The sequence below is a fragment of the Macrosteles quadrilineatus genome, unplaced genomic scaffold, assembly GCF_028750875.1.
Source record: "Macrosteles quadrilineatus isolate MER2022 unplaced genomic scaffold, UCM_ALF_1.0 Scaffold_4__1_contigs__length_99947679, whole genome shotgun sequence".
Taxonomy (NCBI): Eukaryota; Metazoa; Arthropoda; class Insecta; order Hemiptera; family Cicadellidae; genus Macrosteles; species Macrosteles quadrilineatus.
In genome coordinates, this window is record NW_026542597.1 from 11,556,093 (window position 1) to 11,581,100 (window position 25,008).

At 35.5% G+C, this 25,008-nt stretch overlaps 2 protein-coding genes across 8 annotated transcripts in view; both read left to right on the top strand.

Annotated features, from left to right (window-relative positions):
• The first annotated feature begins 87 nt into the window (after positions 1-87).
• LOC128992236 (MICOS complex subunit MIC27) lies at positions 88-10,268 on the top strand. 3 transcript variants are annotated; one of them, XM_054415711.1, is made up of 7 exons: positions 88-311; positions 2,248-2,402; positions 3,309-3,454; positions 3,982-4,107; positions 4,619-4,738; positions 7,865-7,977; positions 9,961-10,268. In XM_054415711.1, the coding sequence occupies exons 1-7, from the start codon at positions 297-299 to the stop codon at positions 10,000-10,002; spliced, it is 717 nt and encodes a 238-aa protein (XP_054271686.1). In that variant the 5' UTR covers positions 88-296; the 3' UTR covers positions 10,003-10,268. The 3 variants fall into 3 exon arrangements, with proteins under 3 accessions (XP_054271686.1, XP_054271682.1, XP_054271683.1); XM_054415707.1 differs by having other exon boundaries at positions 91-311; positions 7,682-7,977; XM_054415708.1 differs by having other exon boundaries at positions 123-311; positions 7,682-7,876.
• A 2,346-nt stretch (positions 10,269-12,614) lies between these two features.
• Positions 12,615-25,008, top strand: part of LOC128991428 (C2 domain-containing protein 5) — a 41,242-nt gene continuing 28,848 nt past the window's right edge. For 2 of the 5 annotated variants that reach the window (XM_054414289.1, XM_054414290.1), the window contains exons 1-7: positions 12,615-12,821; positions 14,402-14,580; positions 16,632-16,809; positions 18,218-18,379; positions 19,909-20,125; positions 21,063-21,185; positions 21,859-24,452. In XM_054414289.1, the coding sequence (XP_054270264.1) occupies positions 14,404-14,580; positions 16,632-16,809; positions 18,218-18,379; positions 19,909-20,125; positions 21,063-21,185; positions 21,859-24,452 (3,451 nt within the window). In that variant the 5' untranslated portion in view covers positions 12,615-12,821; positions 14,402-14,403. The remainder of the gene's footprint in view (positions 12,822-14,401; positions 14,581-16,631; positions 16,810-18,217; positions 18,380-19,908; positions 20,126-21,062; positions 21,186-21,858; positions 24,453-25,008) is intronic. The other 3 variants (XM_054414292.1, XM_054414294.1, XM_054414293.1) reach the window with 2 other exon arrangements.

A 25,008-nucleotide genomic window follows, 5' to 3' on the forward strand; every position in this document is an offset into this window, starting at 1 on the left:
AAAAATATATAATTTCACCTTTAAAATTAGTCAATATTATTGTATCACCATTATTTTGAAGCTAAAACCAAAGCTTATGAAGTGAACAAATTTTTTCGGCAATTGGTTTTTCATGTTGGTACTCCTTGTTCTCAATCAGGTGATTAAAATAAATAACCAAATTTCTGAATAATTAATTATTATCCTTCGAAAAATCGGCTGTTGTTAACTTCTGGGACATTTTAGTGATTTAAAGGTCGACCTGAAATTGAAAAAGTTGAATAAATAGTAAGATTTAACATACATGCTAAAAAATAATGTTTAATAAAATGGTAAGTACATTTTTCTGTAATAATTTGGTATGCCTAGGCCTAACTTAGTTTTAGGTTAGTCAAGATTTTGGAATATTTTCTTGTTGGAATGAAGAACAATATTTATATTATTCCTAGTTAAGCACTAATCCCTAAATCATCTTGCCTCAAGTGATATTCTACACATATGTTCCAAAATCAAGTGGTTAGAGCATTCCTTTCTGCAGGCTTAGTAAACAAAAAGACTGTTATCCAGTCCTTGGCATCAGACTTTATAACCACCTGCACCAGGACATAAAGTCACTCCCTCTTAAGAGCTTTAAAAAGAGAGTAGAGGAGCTACTCAAGGCGCGGCCCCTGTCCTCCATGAAGGAATATTTCACAGAGGAAAATGGTGAATGGACCTTGTAATCTACAGCCATGTTAACCGCATAAATATATAAAGTATTAAAACTAAAATGTTTTTTCTTTGACGAAATCTATCCAGTCACTACTGGTCATCGATGGATACATGGTATAAAGGTATTGTCCACCCACATGAAGTTACATTTATTGTTATTTATGCTATGTATTAACAGTATAGCCTAACCTACATAAGCTCTCTTGGAGCATCCTGCTCTGCAGTGATTTAGAAGGTTGTGTCTCGATGTTTTCTATCTTACCAGGAATAGGCGAGCCAAAGTCCCAAGGCGATTCATCTGGGTATGGAAAATTGCTCCGTACCTCAGTCAGTTGATGTTTTCAGAGACCTTCAAAGTCAAAGCACCTGATGAACTGCAGCATTTTACTGATAAGTTCCTTTATAGGAAGGTGACTCCGTCTTACCAGATTGCCATTAGAGTTATCTGTCTTTGCCTCGTCGTCAAAAGGCAAAGTGACAGTCCTCCCTAACTTTGCCAGTTGCACTTCCTGTATTTTGGGTCTATCTTACAAACCCGTTTGTTAAGTTACTGTTTCTTTTTTAAACATGCTGGTGATCAGTCTAATTTTTCTTCCATCCTAATTAATAAAATTTCTGGATACCTATCTAAGTTAAGGCAACCCGTATATAAAGGGAAAGCTTACTTTTAAAACGGTATTCAACCCATCTCCCTCCATATTCTTCAGTAACCCATGACACGATGGAGTTGCACACATCCTTTAGTATGATGAGGACAAACAATGTTGTTTCTCAAGCGACCAGTCTCAGTCTGTCAGCTTCCTTGTTACATTCTCAGAAACCGAAGGTCAGTCAGGTAGGCCTACCCAACAGAGTGTCAAATCATTTTTCCTTTCCAATTCCAACATCGAAACAAGTAAATCCCGGAGATAACCTTTGGGTGTAATTGATTTGAATTGAGATCTTTCAGAGTTACTTGGATAGCAGTGTAGAAAAGATAACTTACACATTCTTTTGTATATGGTCTCCTGAGATTTTTGCGAGCACCAACCAAAATATGAGTGAGTGCGGCCAATTCCTCCAAGGTTTCATTGCAGTTCCGCAACAGTACCCCCTAGTCTTACCTTGGACCCATCAGTGTCTACAATGTACAGTTATAGAATATGGAAATTGCACATAATTTCACTCGATCCTTCACATAAAGGTTATTTCACTGTAAGTTATTATCAAAGAGATTTTCTTTAAAAAGTCATCATTTGTTGTGTTATGTTGAAACCTGGAAGGACAGATAATCTAGGATCGATTAATCGGGACTCTTCTTTACTCTTTTTAAAATAGAAACAATGGTTTGTATAAAGAACCTCACTTGATTCAGTGTTATCGGCCTACTGCTCGTCCTTTTCAAGAGTAATGACAGTCAAAGAATAAATAGGCCTATTGGGTTTTTTGTTAGGAAACAAAATAATTTTTTGTTTAATAGGTAGGTCTATTTTACTATGACATTATAAACAATAAATATCAATAGTCTATTTTTGAATAAAACTAACAATAAACTCTCATTTTTCATTTTGTTTTCAGGCTATTAGAAAGGTAGTTTATCCAATTGCTTCCGCAGGACTTTTCACTGCCTCAGTCGCTGCTGCTGAGGAGAAAAAAGATGAAGAGAAAAAGCAACTAATTCGTAGAAAAGATCTATCAATATATCCAGCAAAGAAAGAAGAAAAAATTGTAACGTAAGTTTTTAGTGAAAACTGTTGTATTAAATTCATAAGCGTTCTCAAGCCTCATAAAAATAGGTATCAAATCAAATCAACCAACGTCAACGGTTCATAACCTAAAAAAACAAAAAAACGTTCTAATAAAAATGTACTAGTCCTAATACATCACCGAGGCCTTGGAATAGGCCTCACAAACTTATTCACAACAACAACAAACAAACAAATTCACAATCTTTATTTTTTTTTTTTCATTTTATCACGGTACAGTTTTGATGTAAATCCCTGATGCAGTAATAGGCTTTAACAGTGAAAACCCTTTTACTGCTCTCCCAAATCGCTTGTTCTACCTTGTAGAGTTCAGTGAGTGCATTGTTGAATTTGACTCTGTTGTATCCTAACTGTATTTCAAAGTAACTGGTCTTGTGTTCAGGATGTTGGATGAAGTTTTGGCTACAAAGCTTTTATTTTATCCAAGCAAAATTATACAAGTTTTTGTGTACAAAATGTACGCATTGAGGTTGTATATAGACGGAAATATTAATACTTAATATTTCATGAAGAAAGGCTTGAAAAATCATGGCGAGACATCCTGTTGGTGCTAAATAGCTTTCTTTTGTAACTGAAACAAATTTTGTTCTGACACTTTTACAGCCTATATATGAATCTAGAAGTTAATCGCCAGGTCTTGAAGACTTTACAGTTAACACAGGCAACAGCCAAGTTCATTAATGAATATGGTTTGGCCTACTTGGAATAAAACTAATAGTAGGCATGACCATAAACTATTATAAATTAGACATTTAGGTATATCAGCCGATCAAGGCAGCTTGAGTAACTAAGAAGTCTTTGTCTTCTAAAAAAGGTTGGAGACCCCTGATCTACACTTATAATATGTAAGGTATTAATAAGGAACTATTGCAGGAGAGAAGAAGAAGATAAACCCGACTCTGCGTTGATGAGCGCAGTGAGACAAGTGAGGGAGGCAGTCTGGTCTGCGGGAAAACAGGTGCAAGGGGTCTCAGACTCTGTGAACCATGTAATAGAGACTGGCAAAGCGCATACTGCATGTGAGTCCAGTAACTATTGCTAGATTTAAATGTGTTTACTGTTTACACCCATTTCAACAGAAACTTAGCTCGCCACTGTAATGACACCAATTCAGGTGTAATCTAAGTGTTTATGTGTGTCATACGCAACATTTGTAATTATGTATCAAATTTTTGGAGTGCGGTAGCAACAGGGACTGTAGTGGTAGTGGCTCAGGGGTTTATTCTTTTGATGAGTTAAACAAAATATTGTCGCTGAAAACCAACGTTTAATTATTCCAACCGTCTTATTCAACATAATCTGCCATAATTTTAAGAACAGAACACTATTAAGTTATCTTAAAAAAATTAAATTATTTGCTATAGAATTGGGTTTTACATTAAGTTTTTTATTGAAATTAGGATGAAAACTCATTAAGCAATTGGATATCCAATATACAGTTTTGCTGCAACAGAGGTATTTTAATCACAACAGCTGATAGAAAACAATTAATAGTTAGAGTGCTAATACTATTTTGAAGCATTTCATCCAAAGTATTTTTTCTCAGCGTCAATTCAGATTCTGAGGGAAGACGACCACTACCTCCATCGTTATGGAGCCATCACAGTTGGAGGATTAGTCGGATATGTATTCGCCATCCGTCGCGGATTCTTCCGCAAAATCATCTACACAGGTTTGATCCTCAAAACATTCTAAACTAATAAATAAAACAGTCTACATGTTTTCTGATGTGAAACGTGTTCTTTGGTTCTGTGTTTTTTGTTGTTGTGTTTTTTAATATTTTATTCCAGTATGCTATTTTACCTTTGTAATTGGTAGTCAAATAGTTGGTTCAGTATCGTATGGCTTGCGATTCATATTTCAGTGTAAGACGGGTTCGATCCTCAACATAGTACAAACATTGCAGCGGTTTTGGCTAATTTTCCGTAAAAGCATTTGAGTTTTTTTTTTAATGTTGTGGTACAAATTTATTACTATAAAAATGGGCTAATTATGTTGAAGATATAAGGGAGAGAGAAGGTTTAAAAAGTCTACTACACAACCTAAAACCATCGCAGTTTTTAAGGTCTCTGTGAATAAAAACATAATCTGTTGTTAACTTACATATTAAACCTGATAAAGTTTTGAGTATGATTAAATGGATTTTTGTAAATCATAAGTTGAGTACATTTTTGTGTGTTTAGGAACTGGTGCGACCGCAGTAGCTTCAGTTGTTTACCCAGAAGAAGCTAAAGAGTACTCGTCCGAAGCATTGGCTGCGGCCAAGAAATATATTGTCGTAGCATATCACTTTGTTAATGGAGGTAAGTAGTTGTATAACAAATCATACCATACCTACTATTTTCTTTCTACCATACTTAGCTTAAAATGTGCCTTTTATCACTATTTCATTTCAAGTATCTCTGATGTCTGAGTAGCCGAGTGGTTTTAGTGCTCACTTTCAAATCTGTAGGTCGCTATTTTGATTCCATGTGAGATTGTTTCTAGACCCACATAGGCCTACCATTTCTCATTAGACTGTCAATTAATGATGCTATCTAACAAAATGGTTGGTGTGAGAGAATAACAACACCAGGATTTGGACTGTTCCCTGACAAAAAAGTTAAAAATGGATTCAAAAAATATAAAGCCTTAAGTTCAAAGTCTTGCTTGGTTAAAATATTTTTTACTGGGTAAATTTTTTTTTTTGATGCCACAAGACATTAAATGCCCCAATTTATCATTAGCCTACTTTTTAACCGACTTCCCCCACTACCAACAAAAGGAGGAGGTTCTCAATTTGTTTGTGGCGATGTTTTTTTTTCTATGTATGTTCACCAATTTCTCTGTGATTCTTTTACCGATCAGTGTGGTTCCACCACCAAAATAACCAGGAGAGTTTCTATTTGGTACCTTATATATTATATTTAAGTATAATATTTCTTTCGGTGAAAAATTCTGAAAACCTTAAATATTCAACATTTATTTTGTTTACATTTGTGCAGATTGTTTACATTTGTGCAGAGAAGGCAATAAATAATAATAACATTCCTACAGCTGTTAGTTGAAACCATTTAAATGAAGCTACAGACAATTCTTCATGAAACAGTTGCTTCATATTGATCAATAAACTATTTCTTGCCATGGAGCCTAAATGAATTACATTGAGAAAAATGCATTTTGTTTTGGTTACTATAAAAAATGTATTTTAACGTTTGACCTGATTTGTGTATACAGTAATTCTGTTTTTAGTATTGAATATTCTGACTTACAAAAACATATATGTTTCAGTGACAAGCTGTATGATATTGGCAAATAAAGGTGTATTGTGAAAACCAAAGCATTCGTAAAACAGGTCTAAATATAAATTAAATGCAATTATTCCTTACACGACCTAAGAAGTGTGACAGTGCATAATCGTCAATTGTCTTAAAAGTGTTAAATATTTTAATTACTAAACATGCATTTGCAGATGTGGAATGTTTATTGATATTCTCTACCCAGTTACTATATCATATCAATACTATTATGCCTGCTTCGGAAAGTCCTAGAGGAAGATGATTTGCAATTTCGACTAGGCTATATCTTGATCAAACAAAACCACCTACAGGGCTTGCACCACTTTTAGCTGAACCAATCTTTTCATATACATATTTCATTTGCAGATGTGGAATGTTTATTAATATTCTCTACCCAGTTACTATAACATATCAATACTATTATGCCTGCTTCGGAAAGTCCTAGAGGAAGATGATTTGCAATTTTGACTAGGCTATATCTTGAGCAAACAAAACCCCCTACAAGACTTACACCACTTTTAGCTGAACCAATCTTTCATATAATATTTTCCAAAGGTACTATACGTGTTAACGACCAATTTTCCACTTTTGAGAGATTTTTTAGTGCTGGTAGCTGAGGAATAACTTTCATATTGTTCCAAAAGGCTTGAGACGTTACTGTATTTCTTTTTATAATGTAGAAGTACACCGATTGCAGGAAACGATGATGTCTGACATTTCAATGTATCTAAAAAAGACAATTAGTTTTTCATTAGGCCTAATGTAATGGACAACTCTTTCTTTCTTAAGGAATATCTAAAAATGTTTATTGTCATACCCATTGATTATGTAACCTAAACAGGTGACTCTTAAAATAATGATTGTTCTGTGGAACTTTTGATTGTGTCAAACAGTTTTGCTTATCAAAAATCCTCTAGTAATTAATATATAAAAAATTATACAGTCACTAAAAATCATGAAATAATTTATTTTTGTAAAAAAATACAACCGACTTCAAACGCTCTAAAAAGAATGAAATAATTTCAATAAAGTAAACTTTTGTATTAGGCAAGCTCACGTATTTCAAGTCGGCGCGGCTCAAACCGCAAATATGATTGAAATTAAATATTGTGTAATATTAAATATTTGTGTATTTTGAAAATCAATAAATTGTAGCTGGATAACATAAATATATAAAAAAACATACTGAACTGTTTTGTTTATATAAAGGAAATATTTTCTTGTATTTTATGTTTACTTCAGAATAAATGCATTATGAAAATAACACACACAAATGTTCTATATGAATAGGAAAATAATTTAGTTTGATATTATGATAGGGAAAAGAAGCTAGTTTAGTATTAAAACGTTACTTTTCCAAGTTAGAAACATTTAAATGCGTTATAATCTTTTTAAAGCTACTTGTTAATACCACTATCATGCCGATCTCTGATTACGGTAATAAAATAACACTTAACGCATAACTATGAAAAATACATGCAGATTAACACCTTTAGTTATAGATAGTCACCTGCAATATGGACACCCTCTTTTAATTTTGTATCAAAAATCGTCATAGAGTCGTGCCGACTTAAAATACGTGAGCTTGCCTAATACAAAAGTTGACTTTATTGAAATTATTTCATTCTTTTTAGAGCGTTTGAAGTCGGTTGTATTTTTTTACAAAAATAAATTATTCATACTGTAAACAGACTGGTCATACAAAAGAAAATATTTCTTTCAACCCCATGCCTGAAAGACAGGGCTTGTGTTAAAAAGCCAAGTGAAAGTGGCCAAGGCATAAGAAAGCTCTCCCATTTAATCTTCCTGAACACGTTTCCTACACAGTTGTTTTACACCCAATATAATACTTGCTTACTTACTAATGGGCGTCACAAATCTCAGTAGATTTTTTGCCTCGTAGATTAGCCTTGAGGCAATCTACACCCAATGTAATACAGACGATAAATACCTAATGTTGACTTGTAGTGTTGAGGGACTACGCAGGCGTCCAGTTGCCCAACCTACCAGGGCCACTAGCCGTGGGAAGTGCTAGTGCCGCGGAGAAGGATGCGTCGACGGTACCTACAAGTGCCGCGCTCATGCCCCACACTGCCTCTGCCCCTAGTCATATCAACATGCCCCCACTTGACGTTCCCTCGTCTGTTTCAGACAAGAAGCAAGGTAACGATTCGGACAAAGAAACGAAAAAACCCTCCAAGCCTGAAAAGGGATTGGAACCTCAGCCTGCATCCTATGTTGTTCCTGATCCTAATGAACCTCTGGTATTCCTTGGTGTTTGCTCCTCAAGTTTTGGAATTTACTTTTGTATAGTGAAGTAGACATCCCATTTATGTGGACCAGCTGTCGCCAATTATTTATATTTAAAAAGAACCACAGAGAAGTAAGGTACAGAAGATGCAAGTTTATGGGACAACCGTGCGCTTTCAGCTCTGGTTTCAGCTAGGGCGGAAATATACTTGCGACGAGCCAAAAATGAAGAAAATTCCTATAGCACAGGATATTCCTCCACCGAGAGCGTTGTAGTACATGATGGTGAGGGGGGAGTGGAGAGGGCTCATTGCCCTAGACACCAACACTAGCGCTAGACATCTTTTACACGTACCATTGAATGTTTCCTCTGTACAGTAGACTCCCTCTTATCCGGACATCTTTTAACCGGACATCGGTTTGACCGGACTACACTCGGTAGAAGTGACATCTCTTTATCCGGATAATCTTTATCAGCACATCGGTTTAACGGGACTAGATTGGTAGGAAGTGGGCGGTACTGAAACGACTGTACTCTTGGGAAAGATTTGAGACCAGTGATTACGTGTCTAAATAAAATGCTCTCCTAATTTTAAGCCAAATACTGTATAGAGTATGCATTTAAACGGTGTGCGTAACAAGATTTTGGGGACGTCTGTTTAACCGGAAAAACCGTTATCCGGACTGGCCTCGGTCCGAGGAGTCCGGATAAAAGGGAGTCTACGGTATCTTACTTCTTTGTGAACGAACGTAGTTGAGTGAGCCAGTCACACATTGTGCTAGTGTCTAAAATGATGTATACCTATATATATATATATATATTTTTACTGAGACAGTTGACTTGACGTAAAATATGTTTCAGCTTGAGCTTATAATAAGTATCCAATCAATTTGACTTTGCTAAAACGTGACAGAAATCGGTGATGTACATCAGCACCATCTGTTGGTAGCTCACTTAAACTACGTCCATTTAGATAAAAAAAACAGGCGACAACTTCACGGACAACTTTAGCAAGAACTTGACGTTGTTTGTGATGTTACACGAAACAGCTGTAGTCGTTGTACTACCAAGGATTGTTTTGATAGAAAACAAGTAATCTAAACCTATATTAGTTCATTTAGACGTTCCAAAGGCCATTCCATCATGAAATTAGGCTGTTTTGTTTTATAGTTACTCAATATTCTGTTTTAATTACATTCTACGAGTTTTTATGGAATCTACTTTTTATTTTTATTTCATTCAACCATAAGTATTTTTTGAGTGGGGAAGATTAGCTGACAGCTACTGTTACTATGTTTTCTAAGCACAAAAATATTACGTTTTACAAATAAGTTTTTAACCAGCTGCAAGAGCCTCACAAGGTTTGACTGCAGCTAACTCTAGATAACAAATCTTAACAACCTGTTCTGCAAACCCAATTTAAAAGCCTGCACTTTAAAAAAATAACATCTGGATAAATACATTGGCAATTAATTAATATCATAGACAAAAATAATTAAATATAGACTGTCAGCCGTGCTGTGGTTACCATAGTTACCATAGGTTCCGGCGCACACCGCTGTAGTTTAAGTAGCGCGTATGCCGTAACGCAGCACAGCTGACGGTCTATATTGAATTCTTTTTGTCTATGTTAATATTAACTGATTACACCAGAAATAGTACTACCGTAGCCATTGACGCAACATGAAATAACTACAGTAATGTGAATGTGACTAAGGGTAAGGGTTTACCATAGTAAGGGAAAAGGTAATATTTTTTCAATAGTCAAATATTGTATTACATTACCAGCCTCAGAAGTTACATATTCTATAAGTTAGTTATCTGTCATTTGTTGGTACGTGTGAAAAATGTTATCTTGTATACTTATTTAAGGCCGACACTGAATGAAAATACCAACACTCTAATAGGAATGATGCAGTGGGTTATTTTTTATGCTTGCTATCTTTTCATTGTTATTGTTGGTATTTCTTATTGTTGATATTGTATCTTTTTACAGGCTGAGCCAGACTATTACAACATGTACTCTAGAAGAGCCTAGAATGACCACGGCAGTACTCCTATCGTCAAATCTGCAGTGAATTAAGTTAAATTTCAAAACTGTACAGAACACAAGCAATTTGTAAATAAATTTTATTTTATTTTATTTTTAAAATGGTATTTATGGAATTATATTAAATTAGATGAATCAACTTATTTATTTATTCTTGAGAATAATTTTACATTGTTTTCTCAGTAATTGACTGGCGCTTATAGTCAAATTGTAATTTGTGTGTTTCAATAAAACAGAACTGGAAATGCTTCTGACTTCAAGATAGTTGATTTTCACCATGTTTGTGTTGAGACCTAGGTGTTTGTGCTTGTAACATCCTAATTGTTAAATTTCCATTTGAAGAGGTTTGAAGGAGGTGCAACATTTATTTGAAAGTTTTTTTCAGCTAAAAATTTAAATCTTAAAAATCAGTTACAAGACAAGATACAAGAACTTTATTGTTAGTAAAATACATAATGTGGTTGTTTCAAATAAATTTAATTTTGGTTTGTGGCTTCAATCAATCTTGTATTTTCTTGTCCATGTGGGCATTGACAATGCAAGGGACATATCGAGCAAAGCCAGGAGTAAGTTTGTACAAAACAGGAATAAACTAATGCTGATAAAAAGTAGCGTCACCAGAACCAGAACGGTAACCTTTGTGCTACCAATTGAGTCTCTGACTCCATACTTTTTCATTGTAATGAAGTGATATTTAAATAGCATAACATCCAATTACTAGCTGTAACATTAACCATGTTTTAATCAACATTCGTTCATCCACTGGGTTTTTTTTCATTAAATTACCTGTCAAGACAGAAGCCTATTGATATTGATATTTTCCCATTGGTAATTTGAGCTTGGTAAAAAACATAGCAATATGAGTTCATGGGGAATATTTTTCATACAATAAATTTAAAAGTAAAAAAATAAAACATTGAAATCATTTTTGTGCAAAGTATCGTTTATTTTGAGAAATATGCAAAAACAAAGCATGACATGTGATAATGCACGAATGTTCATAAATTATCAACAATCCCAACATATTAATACAAGTGACAAGTGTTCTTAGAGTGTTGATAAACATAAGCCATTGAAATTATTCATTGGTTCAGTTGTGCCTATTTGCTGTGACTTAAAAAGTCAAAACTATTACAAAACAACTTTTAGTGGATAGGCCTACACAAACAGTAACATGAGGAGAAGTAAAAAAATTCCTGATCACAAAGAATCTATCTATTCTGATAAATTCCAACAGTATTATTCTATGAGGGCCTCTGTCCTAAAACCGATTACAGATTAATGAACTTATTGAGTTTCAAATCAGACAAGATTCAAACCCTTAATTCAATGATGCTGCATTCTGGCCCAGGGTGACAAAAGTATCTAAAGGTCTCAGTTGTGAAGTATTTGAAGGTAGGTACCTGCACTTAACTACACCTGTATAAAAATTTATAAGGCCCTGCTTCCAAAAGTTCGATACTGCAATTAATTTCAATTTGATTTTTAACTAAAGCTTCTACTCTTATATGATGACTTTGCTCTAGTCTGAATGGTGTAACATAGATTAAAAAGTTAAATATATATATCTAAATCCTCAATATGAAAAAATAAAATGTATGCATATAAGCACCAAAAAGACTCAGTATTTTGTTGGAAACTTAAATTATCATCCATATATATTTGTACTTACAATTGTGTACATATTATTGATTTTGTCCAAAAACCTTGACTTAATTGAATGATCAAAAGACATCATTTAGCCCCTGAGCTGAATTGATGACTATAATATAGTTAATTTAATGGTTGACTTAAGTTTTGAGGAACTCCAGCTAGCCTACATGAATTCCATTAATAGGCCTAACGTCACAGTAGGAGAGTGACCATGATTTAATTTTTCCTTCGTGTATCCTTAAAGGATTTTCTCTATCTGATGTAGGAAACAACATTGAAAGAAAAAGAAAAATACATGATTATTTTGTTCTATTTATAATTATTTCCTCAAGTAATATATTGTTCAAAACGAGTAATATTTAAGGTATAAACACTTACTATAAACATGAATGAAATGCTATACAAATTGGATTCAATAGCCGGCTAATTTAGACAATAATTATAGATCCCCCTACATCCCACATAGTATGGGACCTGCATCTCCCAACATGACAGGCAAAAAGGATGGGATTTACAAAAAAATTAAGCCAACCATTTATCTCAGGAGTTTTTGTATTGTTAATTCTCTTCAGGTAGAAAGCTGACGTTTATAATTATTTATGTCAGTTTTATGTAAAGCAAAAAGCGATGTGAATATTTTTCTCATTTATTTGTCAATGTGTGATGTCAACACAATAAAGGATTTTGAAGACAATTTTACAGTAGGTAGCAGTTATATTAGTTGGTTTGGTTGGAATTGCAGGGGGGATATTTATAATCAATGGTATATATTATGCAATGACTAGGCTGTATGATCATACATGCAATGCCTTTTCCTCTATACTCCTTGCCCAAGCATATGTATAAATCCTCTTTGATAAACAGCTGTTTTTAATTTTCATTTTCAGTATTTTGATGTAGTAAGTGCTTTCTTTCTGCTAGAGTTAAGGGAAGAGTAGGGGCAATGAGAAAGATATTGGTGAATGGTGTCGGGGTAATAAACACAAACACTTTGCAAATCTAACACATTCTATAATTTCAGTCGTTTTACATGGCAGTGTCAATGTGAAAGTGAAACTCAGAAACCTAAACTTTTCATAGTTAAAAGAGCATGTGATGAATGAATACTTTTTCATTTAATTTAATTCCGCTTAGGAGGCCCTAACATCAAACAAGTAAGTTACAGAGTTGAAAGTCTCACATTATTATTAGTCTACTTTGAAGTGTCCATTCATAATGCCAACCAATTATTTCATTTTGATATTGTGAATAGTTTTTCTTCTAACACATTTTAGGAAAATCAAATATGTACGACATCTGAAAAACTGTTGGTTTGGGAATCTCTTAAAGAAAACACAGGACCTACCATGCTAAATTATTTACATTTAGGCTCACAGTTCTTAATACCCCTGTCTTTATCTAGGGACTAGGTAGCAAGGAAGTTTTGGCAAAACTTTGATGTAACTTATGACTCCATTACATTATCGAAAATAAACATATCGATCAACTAAACTTATAGGCTACTAAGCTTAAAACCAAAAACCAAAATTGTAGTTATATTGATAGGTATTTACAATCAATAATTACGATTTAGCAGGATAACAAAATTTTACCAAATTCTTAATTGGTGAGATAGGCCTACATAACTTATCAACCAATTTATCATCAAGTTACACCAAACTTTTAACTCTATGACACGGCATAGGCCTATTTTTTAGGGTGTTTTAGATTGAATTTAACTTAGCCAGGATTAACCCTCTTTGACACTCTAGGCTAAACTCAACTCATGCGCCCCCAATTAAGTATTTCTGGTGGTTATCATAATTACCTTGTTGCTAGCTTATTTATTTATTCCAACGGGAAACCTGTTACAATAGGTTAGCATGTCAGACTTTAATTCAAGAGGGACGTACAGGTTCAATTTCTAGCATAGGTAACCACAAACATTTGATCGGGTCTGACCATATCGATAACTCAGTCGCGATAACTTCACAAATATACTTTGTGTAGTTATTATTTAGAAGCCCAAGAAGAACTAAGAGTTAAAAGAACTTCCTCAAAAGCGGGGAAACTTCATTTAAACCTATTCCGTGTATGGAAACAATGGTAACCATAACTTAGGCATTATTGTCTGACTGACATAAACAATAGAATATCGAAAGTCAATTAGAGGCTTCTAAATTTTTTGTCCACACCATTGGCATTTCTTTTTTGTTAGAAGAGTTGAACAAGAGTGTTATTGAAACGCTGGGAAAGCGGTCCAAACCACCAAACCCATGTGCTTTGTGGGTGTGCCAGGAATCGAACCTGACCCTCCCGCACCGAAGTGGGAGACACTAACCACTAGGCTAGCAACACACACAATAATTAACAATCAAGAAACATCTGTTGACTGTCTAATTTATTTTGTTGATATTAGGAATGTTGTCTTCAACTTAGCTGAAGGGGTATTCCTCTTTCTACCTCTGTGTTATCAGAGGATTAAGGTAACATTGAAATAGGCTATTGAAAAATCCTTTATCTCTACTTTACAACATATCTTGAATTTGGCGATGGCTGTAACTCTTATCTGTGTGGCAGGTGTCATGGAGACTAATATTTAACGAGTAAATATTTGCTGATAACACTAAAGTAGTCCTGTAAACTAGAGCAGTCTACATGAACATGCTTTATAAATTAGCAACATTTTACCAACAATTGACAAACCATTTTCATGCAGTTTCTAGTTAAGAAAGAATTTGTTCATGTTTTACAGCTATGCCGGGCAAGGTAAAGGTGAAGATTGTGGCCGGACGCAACCTCCCGGTGATGGATCGGTCTAGTGACACGACAGACGCCTACGTCGAGGTCAAACTGGGTAATACGACGTTCAAGACTGACGTCTGCCGGAAGTCACTTAACCCCCAGTGGAACTCAGAGTGGTACAGATTTGAGGTTAGTATTGATATACAAAAAGTATCCAGGGTATAGGCCTATTCAAGTTACAACTTTAAAATTTCCTGTTAGTACCTACAAACCATAATTTGTTGTCAAAATATGTGCTAGTCTGCCATCTACCATCTACCATCCGGTGTCTTCTCCACAATCCAGGGATCGGGGAATTGTCAGAAAAGTTTAATTTATGTTGTTACATTGAAAGAGAGTGTTAGAAGATTTTATTTCCTTTAATAGTTAGCCCACTCTTTTAATGGCTGGATCCACTTGAAGTAGGTCACGAACCAGCAAGATCACTGATCAGGTCATTTTAGGATTTTAAAATTTTGTTTTTTCAAGTTTTAACCCTAAAAAAATTAAAATGCCCAATTTTCATTAAAACCATGAAGTAGAGATAAAAACACAAATAATTCTGTACATTGACTATGAAGCATTGTTTTAGAATGACAGAGAATAAAAAATAAATAAAATTAAAAAATACTACCGCTACTACAGTTAAAATTTGCCGGTTATTCTTAGGGTAAACAATTGAACTGTTATAGGCTAGTGTGATTGTTTATTAATATATTTTGTTCAAATTTGGAATTTCAAAGTTAAATGTTAAATTATTTATATTATAGGGCCTAGGCTACTATTAATAGGTTATTAAAAAAACACCTTTTACTTCCCTGTAGCAGCAAACCTTTTTTAAGTATGGTACTATTACAGCTAATGTTATTTAAATGGGGGAAAAATCTGGTGGTATTTTAAGGAAATAATTTGGGTTAAGATCCAATCCAGGTTTGCTGCTGCTATCCATCTTAGTCTGGGTGTTCATATTTGATGAAATACTCATTTATGTACCATCACTTATCATGCACATGATACAACAAATATAACTCAAACTGTGTTAATGTTGTTATGTTAATTTAACAGGCAGTTCAACATTTCAAACACAAACAGCCTAGACCAAATTGTAATGGGCTGTAAATTGTTGCAACCATATTTTAAATTATGTGTCGGATGGGGGAAAAACTGTAAATATTTAAATAATTGAATGCAACAAAGTCTAAAAACATTTAGCTTCAGTAGTTTAACATTTGGAAAACAAATCAAACATAATTGTTATAAACCCATTTTAAGACTAGACATAATTTTGTTGCATTGTGGGACACAATTTAATTGTGTAAATATTTTCAACTGCTAAACGAACAAGAAGAGTCTGTTTGGTGACTGTCGTTAAGATATCTAATGTTAGGGCCGGCTGTTTGATAGAGTGAATAAACTATTTTCATTTTGTTTTTGATTTAAAGTCTTGTTTGATATTTCATTAGTTTGTGATGATATAAAAAATCCTTTAGTAGAGTATAAAACATAAAATCATGCAACATTTTTTGTAAACAATTATGTAGGATTAGTTTTCCCACTCCTGGATAATGGCTCATACTTACTATCAGGGGTTGTTAACAAATTTGTTAACGAGGAATGCAAATGACATACTAACCATTATAATAATAATTGTTTAATGGTCTTCGTAAAAGAAACATAAGGAATACTTGAAACTGCACTTTAAACATGAAACCTAACTATTTGTTCATAGTCAGTTGTTGAAAATTAACTTTTCACATTAATTTGGACATTGCGATGTCTAATTAAATTTCTCAACCAGCATCACCACAACACGTCTGTTCAATTGTATTTGTTTGACATTCAAACTTTGCTACTTACGTTTTATACCAACCACGATGATATTTAAATCGACTTACAAATAAGATTTAAATTAGTTTAAATAACAAAATCTTCGTAACCTAACCTAATATAACCATCACTACTCTCCCTTAAACTCTCTTTTCCTTAGTTGAAAATGCTATCAGTGACAGTGAAATATTCTAATGTTTTGTGTATATAGTATGAAGTTTTGTGTTTCCTTTGCCAGTTTGGACTCTTTCCCTTTTCAGGTAAGCCTGCTATCCTCTCAAAAAATCCTACTGACCCCACCACCGTTAGGTTAGGTTAAGTGTGGTCGGTATAATACGTAAGTACCCAAAGTTCTAAAGCTGTGTCGTTTGTAGATGGACGATGCTGAACTGCAAGACGAGCCACTGCAGATCAGACTGATGGACCATGACACGTACTCAGCCAATGATGCTATAGGCAAGGTGTATCTAGACCTCAACCCCCTACTGTTGCCTCCTGCTGGCTCCACTGCCAAGGCAGCTCTGGCTGACGCTACCAACAGCCTCTCTGGGGGTAATTGTACCATATTGAAAGAGAAACAAACCTTATCTTATTTTAGTTTTAACCCATGGATGGCCAATGTATTTATTTATGTCTGGTTGATACATTTTTGCATTATCATACAGGGTGGGAAAAAAGTCTTTGGGACGGTTAAATATTTCAAAAAGTAATAAAGGTAGAGCCTCAAAACATAGTACAAGTTACTGGGCATTAAAATCATTTTAATATATTATTCAGCGATGCGCTACCTCCTCAGGGAGACAGCTCGCTAGGAGTCTTAAATGTAAGCTGAGGTTTTTGTTAGTAAAATACAATGACACAAATTTGAACTCAAAAGAACAACTGAGTAAAAAATGGCAGCCGTTCAAAGATTCAAAATTTCAGATTCAATATATTTTTGAAAAGGTACCATTTTCCACTCAGTTGTTTGTTTGAGTTCAAAATTGCATTCTACTAGTACCTATTTTTAATTTGATGTGCATATCAATCTATGCTTACATTTAAGATTTCCTACTACAGCGGGCCGTCCCACTGAGGAGGTAGCGCATCACTGAATAATGTGTTAAAAGGAGGTGTTAATGCCCAATAGCTGTGTACCAAGTTCTAAAGCTTTATCTGTATAACTTGTGGTGGGACTTTTTTCCACCCTGTAGGCCTATTATTATCTTAAACATCATTTTGCTAGGCACACAGTGCTAGTAGCAATATTCCTGTCTAAAAATATATCTTATAAAGGACTGAGCCCGAGCCATCCACTGTTTCTTTTGCATAGGCAAAGGTTTTATTAAAAAGATCACAGGTGAATGACCCACTCCCAGAGTGCTAAACAGTGCTTACTTGCAATTTCCTCCCTTTTTTAGATACAGAACAATTAAGGGAAAATTTCTTATGGGATGAAAAAAATATAATTCTTATGGCTCACCTATAAAGGCAGTGAGAATCGGAAATGTAGTGTTTTTAATTGTCAACAGTCTACATGTGGTTTATATTTTGGTTTATGTGACGATTCCTCTTTAATCAACTTTCTTATACATGTTTTGATTAAAAAATGTTTGTTTGCATTTCATTAACAAACATTCAGTTTTTTACAAGCAACCTTTAGACAAACACACAAAAAATTGAGTTTTTTATGAATTTTAATAATCTATTCATTATTTAGCAATCAACAGCCTCGCTGTGTGTGATATAAAGTTAAGATGCCAACATCTCCACCCTCTCCTATTTGTCAAACCTCCATTGTTAATGCCAAGTTTTCCTACACAAATTTTACTCAAATAAAACAATTTGATCCTTTAATCACTTCTTCTCAGTAGTTCAGCATTCTTTTTTACCCTTTTTTATTTGTATGAAAGGTTTTTGTTACACCAATTACCTCCCCAGTAAAAGATGAGACTGATAGTGTTGTGTTTTTGTCGAGCAGAAGCCCTGCTTGTTGTTCCAGGCAACACCATGTCCGGGTGGTTCCCAGTTTACGACACGATGCACGGGATACGTGGCGAGGTCAACGTCATCGTTAAAGTTGAGCTGTTCTCCGACTTTAACAAATTCCGACAGTCGTCGTGCGGAGTACAATTTTTTAACTGTGAGTACAGAAGTTATTTTACATAAAATCTGAAGTAAAAATGTAGGAAGATTGAGTATCAAGTGGGATAGTCACAGAAAAATTGTTTTTTGCAAATAAATTTGTGTAACATGTGTAAACTAAACTAAGCAAAACTGAGAAATATGATTTTATAGGCTGTTTTAAGTGCCTATGTTTTTGTAAATTATTATGAAAACTTTGTATTCATAAGACATAAAGTAACTAGGGCAATCAAATATTAGTAACATTTTTAGGTTAGTAAAAATACAATTTTGGTCTTGTAAAAGCTTAAGTAGATTAAAGTAAGTGTTACAGACCTGCATGTGCTATTCCAGGGTGCTCATAAACCCCTCAGACTAAAGCGGCCCACACACTACACGTGCATTGCACGCCATGCAAGCACGTCGTGCCAAAAACTGACGAAACGTGCAAGTGTGTGGTGAACGGTGGAAATCAAGATGAGTTTGATTTTCGGCGTGCCGTGCCAAAGCACGCCATTCTGACGTGCTAGTGTGTAGGCGGATCCCGTGCCACGTGCTGGTAGTTCAACCACTTTTGACAGGGTTTGACCCTATAATAGTACTTTCTTAGTAGTGAATCAACGGCATTTTGTCTTGGCCATTTGCAACACAGATTAAATAAGCATATAGTGGCGTCCCCACCTTAAATAATTGATAATTGATCATTGATCATTGATAATTGGCACGACCATCGAGATTATAACACAATGGATTGCACGCTGTATGTGATGCGTGACCCGAGACGCAGTCATAGATCTCAATATAATATATCATAGAGCATACATCCTCCACCACAGTATTGTGAACCAAATGCCCTGCCGGCATATATCTTTACGGCAGCGAGGTGCAAGGCACTAACTACTAACCTAGGCACTAAGGTGGTTTAGTGCTGCTGCCTTGTGTCTATTTTTAATGATTAATCAATTAATCATGTCCAATGTTCTTAAAACATGTGTGTGTTCTGCATTTCATTTGTACAAACAGACGATGTAATTTAGCACGTTGCAGGCTACACTGAAGATCAAGTGTGTGGGCCGCTTAAGAACTAGTCTGTTACAAATTGGTTCCATTGAATGTTTTTTTCTGAGTTACACAGTACACTATCTGGACCAGCTGTCATTCTTTGAGCTGAATTTGCCAACCCATAATAGTGATTAGGAACTGTGTAAAGCATCTTGTACCATAATATAGTGAACATTCTTAAATATAGCCTAAAAGATTGCCTTATTTTAATTTAAAAACCATTCATCTTCCATTCAAAATTACAGCAATGGTCATTATTAATTGGCCACTGGGATTAAAAAACTGAATTTTCCAGCAGGGTGCATTTGATAAATTTTGAATCTCTATACAGTAATACAGTATTTGTTGATTATTCTCTTTAAGAAAATGGTAAACACTGGTAAACTGACAAGAAGGAAAAACTTCTGAGTTGACCAATTATATTATTTATCATTTTATTCTTTTAACAATTTAACAGTTGTGAACTGTGTTATTTAATTGTTCCAGCCTCCACTATCCCAGCAGGATACCAAGCTACGGTAGTCCACGGGATGGTGGAAGAGTTAGTAGTCAGTGATGATCCAGAGTATAAGTGGATAGACAAGATCCGCACACCGAGAGCCAGCAATGAAGCTCGACAGACACTGTTCTTCAAACTATCGGGTGAAGTACAACGGCGCATCGGCCTCAAAGTACTCGACTTTGGTGGAAATGCTGTCATTGGGTGAGTAGCCTAACTTAAGTAGTTTGCTTTAACCACAGAATAATGTCTATTTAGATGAAATTTGTAGAGTATTTCTGGATAAGCTCCATGCACAGTCTTTAGAGTTTTTAATGTAGGCCCATTGTACTTTTTCACTTTTTATAATCACTAGTTGCTAAAACAAGTTTATCCAGCCTGGTTATTTTATATTGTCATAGCCTAAGTGATCCAGAATTAGCAAACAATCAGGAATAAGATTGTTTCATTAAATAGGAAACTTGTAAAATTAAAGTGTAAGGATGGTTCTGCTGGTACTTTGGTATGTTGGTAGGGATGTAAGGTAGACATCAGCATCGTCACCCGCTATATTGGTGACATCATCTCCCTCAATCTCAAAGACATCATCAATGTCACATGCTGTACCAATTACATTTCCCACGATCTCGGTGACATCAGCTTCGTCATGCGCTATACTGGTGACATCTCCCTCGATTTCAGAGACATCATCATCATTGTCACCCGCTATAATGCCAATGGTGACATCTTGGAGACGTCATCATCATCAATCGTTGTGGCAAAACCGCTGTCAAACAAATCCTGTCTTGAAAAAATCCTGAATTAAATGTAATCCCAACCCGAAGATAAAAAATATATTTTCCAGGAAATAAATGAAAATTTTTGAATCTGTCCATCCTTAGTATAAGATATTTTAATGTTGATAATGGGTGAAAATAGTAGAGGAAACAAAAGTTGAAGAAAACAAAAATCTTAAAGTTGGTCAATAGGATAACAATGTTATGTTAGGTAGGTTATGTAGGCAGGAAGATAGTTTACAATTTGATGTTTGATTGAAAAGGATTTTTTTTTTTTAGTCAAGGGGCTTAAAGTAGACAAAACTATTTCAATTTACAACAATATGTCAGATACTCAAGAGTTAAAGGTATGTTAAATGTTTCAGCTACTTACAGTGTTTTGACTTGGAGGCAGAGTGTGGTATTGTAGTCCGAGGCCTAGGCACAGCAGTGACTCTGGTTCGAGTACAAGAACCTTCTCATCCCCTGCCTTGCCACTACGCGGAAGAGTGAGTAGTACAACAATAATAAAGTCTATACAAGTTAGGTAAAAGGAGAGGTGTATATTACCCTACTATAAAATCTTCAAATTTAAAACAATAATTAGAAATTACACATACTTTCTATTTTGTTTATTCATTGGTACGGAAAGGTGGACAACAAAATGGTTATAAATGTGTAAACTGTAAGCTTTACAGCTTTTTGCTTAGAAGATTTCGCAAACTTTTGAATTTTAGGCTATAGATTTCGGACTGGCAGTGGACCAGCCATGAAATATATGTATAGCCTATTTCTCACAAGAATCAAATTATAATTTAGAATATCGGGAGGAGTTTCTTTACCTCCCGAAACTTAGTGTAGACAAACCAATTAGCGTAAGAAAAGTCCATAAGCTAAAAATAAAATATCATACTTTCAAGTCATTTTATTGTTTTTACACACCTTGGTACTTTTGATTTTAATATTTTAACTAAAGAAATTATTTAGTTCATGGTATGTAAAGAGAAACTAAAATATCCAATTATAAACCATTAGTCATTGTGCTTCATTGTTAAATAAGTAATCGTAGTATTAATTTTATCATTTAGATGTTGCAAATTGTATTAATATATTCTTTATTTCCCTCCCCTAACACCTCTCTGTGTGGTATTAACGTATGGTTTTATTTGCATGGTTTGTTAGCCTCGATAACCAAATTGCTCCTGTTTTCAAAAACCCCGTCCTGAGTGTGATTCCCGCCTCTCCTCTCCGCCAAACCCCTCTGGAGGTGAAACACGTCAAAGGCTTCCTGGCTCCTGGTAGTCCGAAACCTCGGAGGTCCAAGAGTCCTCAGTTGATGCAACCGTTCAGTGAGTACAAGCCCAAACGGCTCGGCTCTTACGCTCGGAGCTTCAGTGACAATGTGCCTCCTTGCGATAATGTTTCCCTCAAGGTGTTGTTTGAACAAGAAGACATGAGAGGCGAAACAGTTTCTAGCCACAAGAAGATTTTTGAAAGGTTGAGTTCATTTCCAAAAAGGAAATTCAGAGCGTTGAGGTCCAATTCGACTGGAAATTTCTCCAAAAAGATTCCGTTCATAAGGTCTAAATCTGACAATGTGGCGTCCAGTTTGATTCGTTCTATTATGGACCCGAACGCTTTCCTAGACCGTGTGCCAGAAGGGGAAGAGGGAGAGTCAAGACACTCTGATGCGGACTCTGTTATTCATGCACTCAGATATGAAGATGGACATTTGGTGCCGATTTCATCTTCATCGAGCGACAGTTCCGACAGTGACGTCGGCGACATATCTGATGTATCGTCGATGAGCTCTACTTCTAAAGAGTACACAAAAATCGAAACAGACAGAAACAAATGTTTGAAAGCGTTGGCAAGCATTAATAAATCAACGTCTATTGACAATAGCATGGCATCGAGCAAAACTGATGAGGAGGTTTTTGAAAAAGATGGAATCAAAATAAATAACAGTATGAAGCCTGGCTTTGCCTCTTCTGTACATGTTGTTTTAACTCCAGACAACGATGTTGAGAGTCATCAGTATTCGAGTTTGGTTAAGTTTAAAGACTCCCCGTCACCTCCTCCAAAGCAAAAGAATGTGTTAACTTCCCTGCTACGCCAAGACAGTTTTGATGTTAACTCCGAAAACCGGCGTAAGCGAAGTGATACACCTCCATTGTCAGAAATGGACCCCTTTATGAAATTTAGTTTCGAGGGTAAAAGTCGTTACAAGGAGACGTTTTATGGTAGTAACACTCCTGTCAAACGGGTTTTTAAGCAACCATCACTGGACGATGAGTTAAAATCCTGTTTTGTCACCAACCTTTCCTACCCAGAGAGTGTTCGGCATCTGCCTACTGTATCTGCTGGCCACCTCACTAGTCATAGAACTGTGCACACCATCGATGTGTCTGATAGATCTAGTCCTGTGAGCTCGCTTGTAGGTAGTGTTGAACAGTTTGAATCTAGTGTGTCAGCTTCTTTAGATGTTCCTAAAGGTTTGATCGCTCTCTGCAGTGAACCGAAGAGTAAGCAGGAAGATGATGTTGATAAAGCTTTCATCGCACAGACTGAAGAAAAATCACCCACTGAAGAATTGCCAAAAACAAACGATACAGTGGATAAGATTCTAAACAATCCTTTTAAATTCCCCACTGAAGCTCCGATAGATAAAATTACTCTTATTGCTGAACTCACACAGCAGCTCAATGATTCTAATTCTAACAGTGAAGAGTTAAGTAAAAGAGAATATGATCTTTCTATCACTCAGTCTCAATTTCATGAAAGTGGTATGGGCTTTAATGTTAGTGAACAGAAACTACTTGTAGATCCTACTATATTGACCCATAAAGAATTATCCTCAACCGATGAAATAGAATACATCATTGCTAAGTCAAATTCAAATATCGAATCAAAGGTTAAAAACGTTTACAATGAAGGTAAAAAGGATGACATTGAAATCACTAAACATGATGACAAATCAGAAACTGAAGCAGAAGATTCTGTGGCAGAAAGCAAACCGGTTCCAGTGTTGAATCAAGAACTTTTGGATCAGCAGACCTCTAAGAAAAATTCAACAGATGATAACCTCTCAGAATCTTCTGTTGTTACAGAACATTTGGTTAAAAATAATCAGGATGAAACAATTTTGTCTACTGAAAGTAATCTGACTAAATTCCTTTTCAAGGGTAAAGCCGAGTTGAAAGAGACAAAGACTTTGACTGATGGAGATGAAAATACAGCTGAAGAAGGAGACAGGCTAAACACTAAACGTAGGGAGGAAAAAATCCCTGATGGAGACAATAATACACCTAAAGAAGTAAATGTACAAAGAAGTGAATGCACTGAGGAAAAGATGATTGAGAATCCTTTGCAAATCATTTATAAAGAACAGGAACCAAATGAACCTTCTAAGGATAACATCGAGGTGAAACCACAAGAAAGTTCTGAGACTGTTTCAAATACAAAGTCGACAACGGAAAACAAACAACCATCACGTCCGGAAGGTTTAGAACGCCTAGCGGTAGAGAATAGTGTGATGACTAACAGGTATGAAACTAACCTAACCCCTCCCCTACTCCCACTGGTAAAAAGTCGTAGTGCGACAGGCTTGGTTGAACCCTGTAGTGTCCCAACCCCCAGGACTGTTCCGGAAGATGCAGCGACTCCGGGAGTTGTAACTCTCAAGTCGTCCCAGAGTCCGATCAAGTTCAACCACAACCACATGCCAGGGATACATCGGAGGTCATCGGACTCTGATCTTAGCATCACACCGAAAGGTGAGTCCCGATGTACAGTAGGAAAATCTAAATTAAATTGAAATCATTTCAGTAACATTTTATACTACTGGAATTTAAATTTATGAAATGCCAAGGAGTTTTTTTCTGACGATCTTCTGAGACTACTGCAACATGTTTTGTAAAACAATTACGTTTTCAAGCATCCATTTGCATTTCATTTAAGCATACAGCACACACAAACACAAATATTTGGTAACAAATAATGTTGGAAATGACAGAAATCAAAGTCTGCTACTGATAACGCCCTATCCCCCAGTTAGTTGTTGCCAAGATATGCCTACGGCCACGGGAGTCTGCAGTTGGCGGCAGCCAATACCAAGACCAGGCTATCGTGACGTTGCCACATCATCCGTTGACTACCACTCGGCTACCATCACGGGCCGAGGCCAGAGACTCTTGTAGCCCATACAATAAATTCGCTCATGATGTGGCCACTTTATAAGTTACCGGCTTTTGTGTTTCTATGTGTTGTGAGTTTTACTCAATAATTGTTGACACAATGCAAATGGATGCCTAAAAATTTCACCGCGTTAAA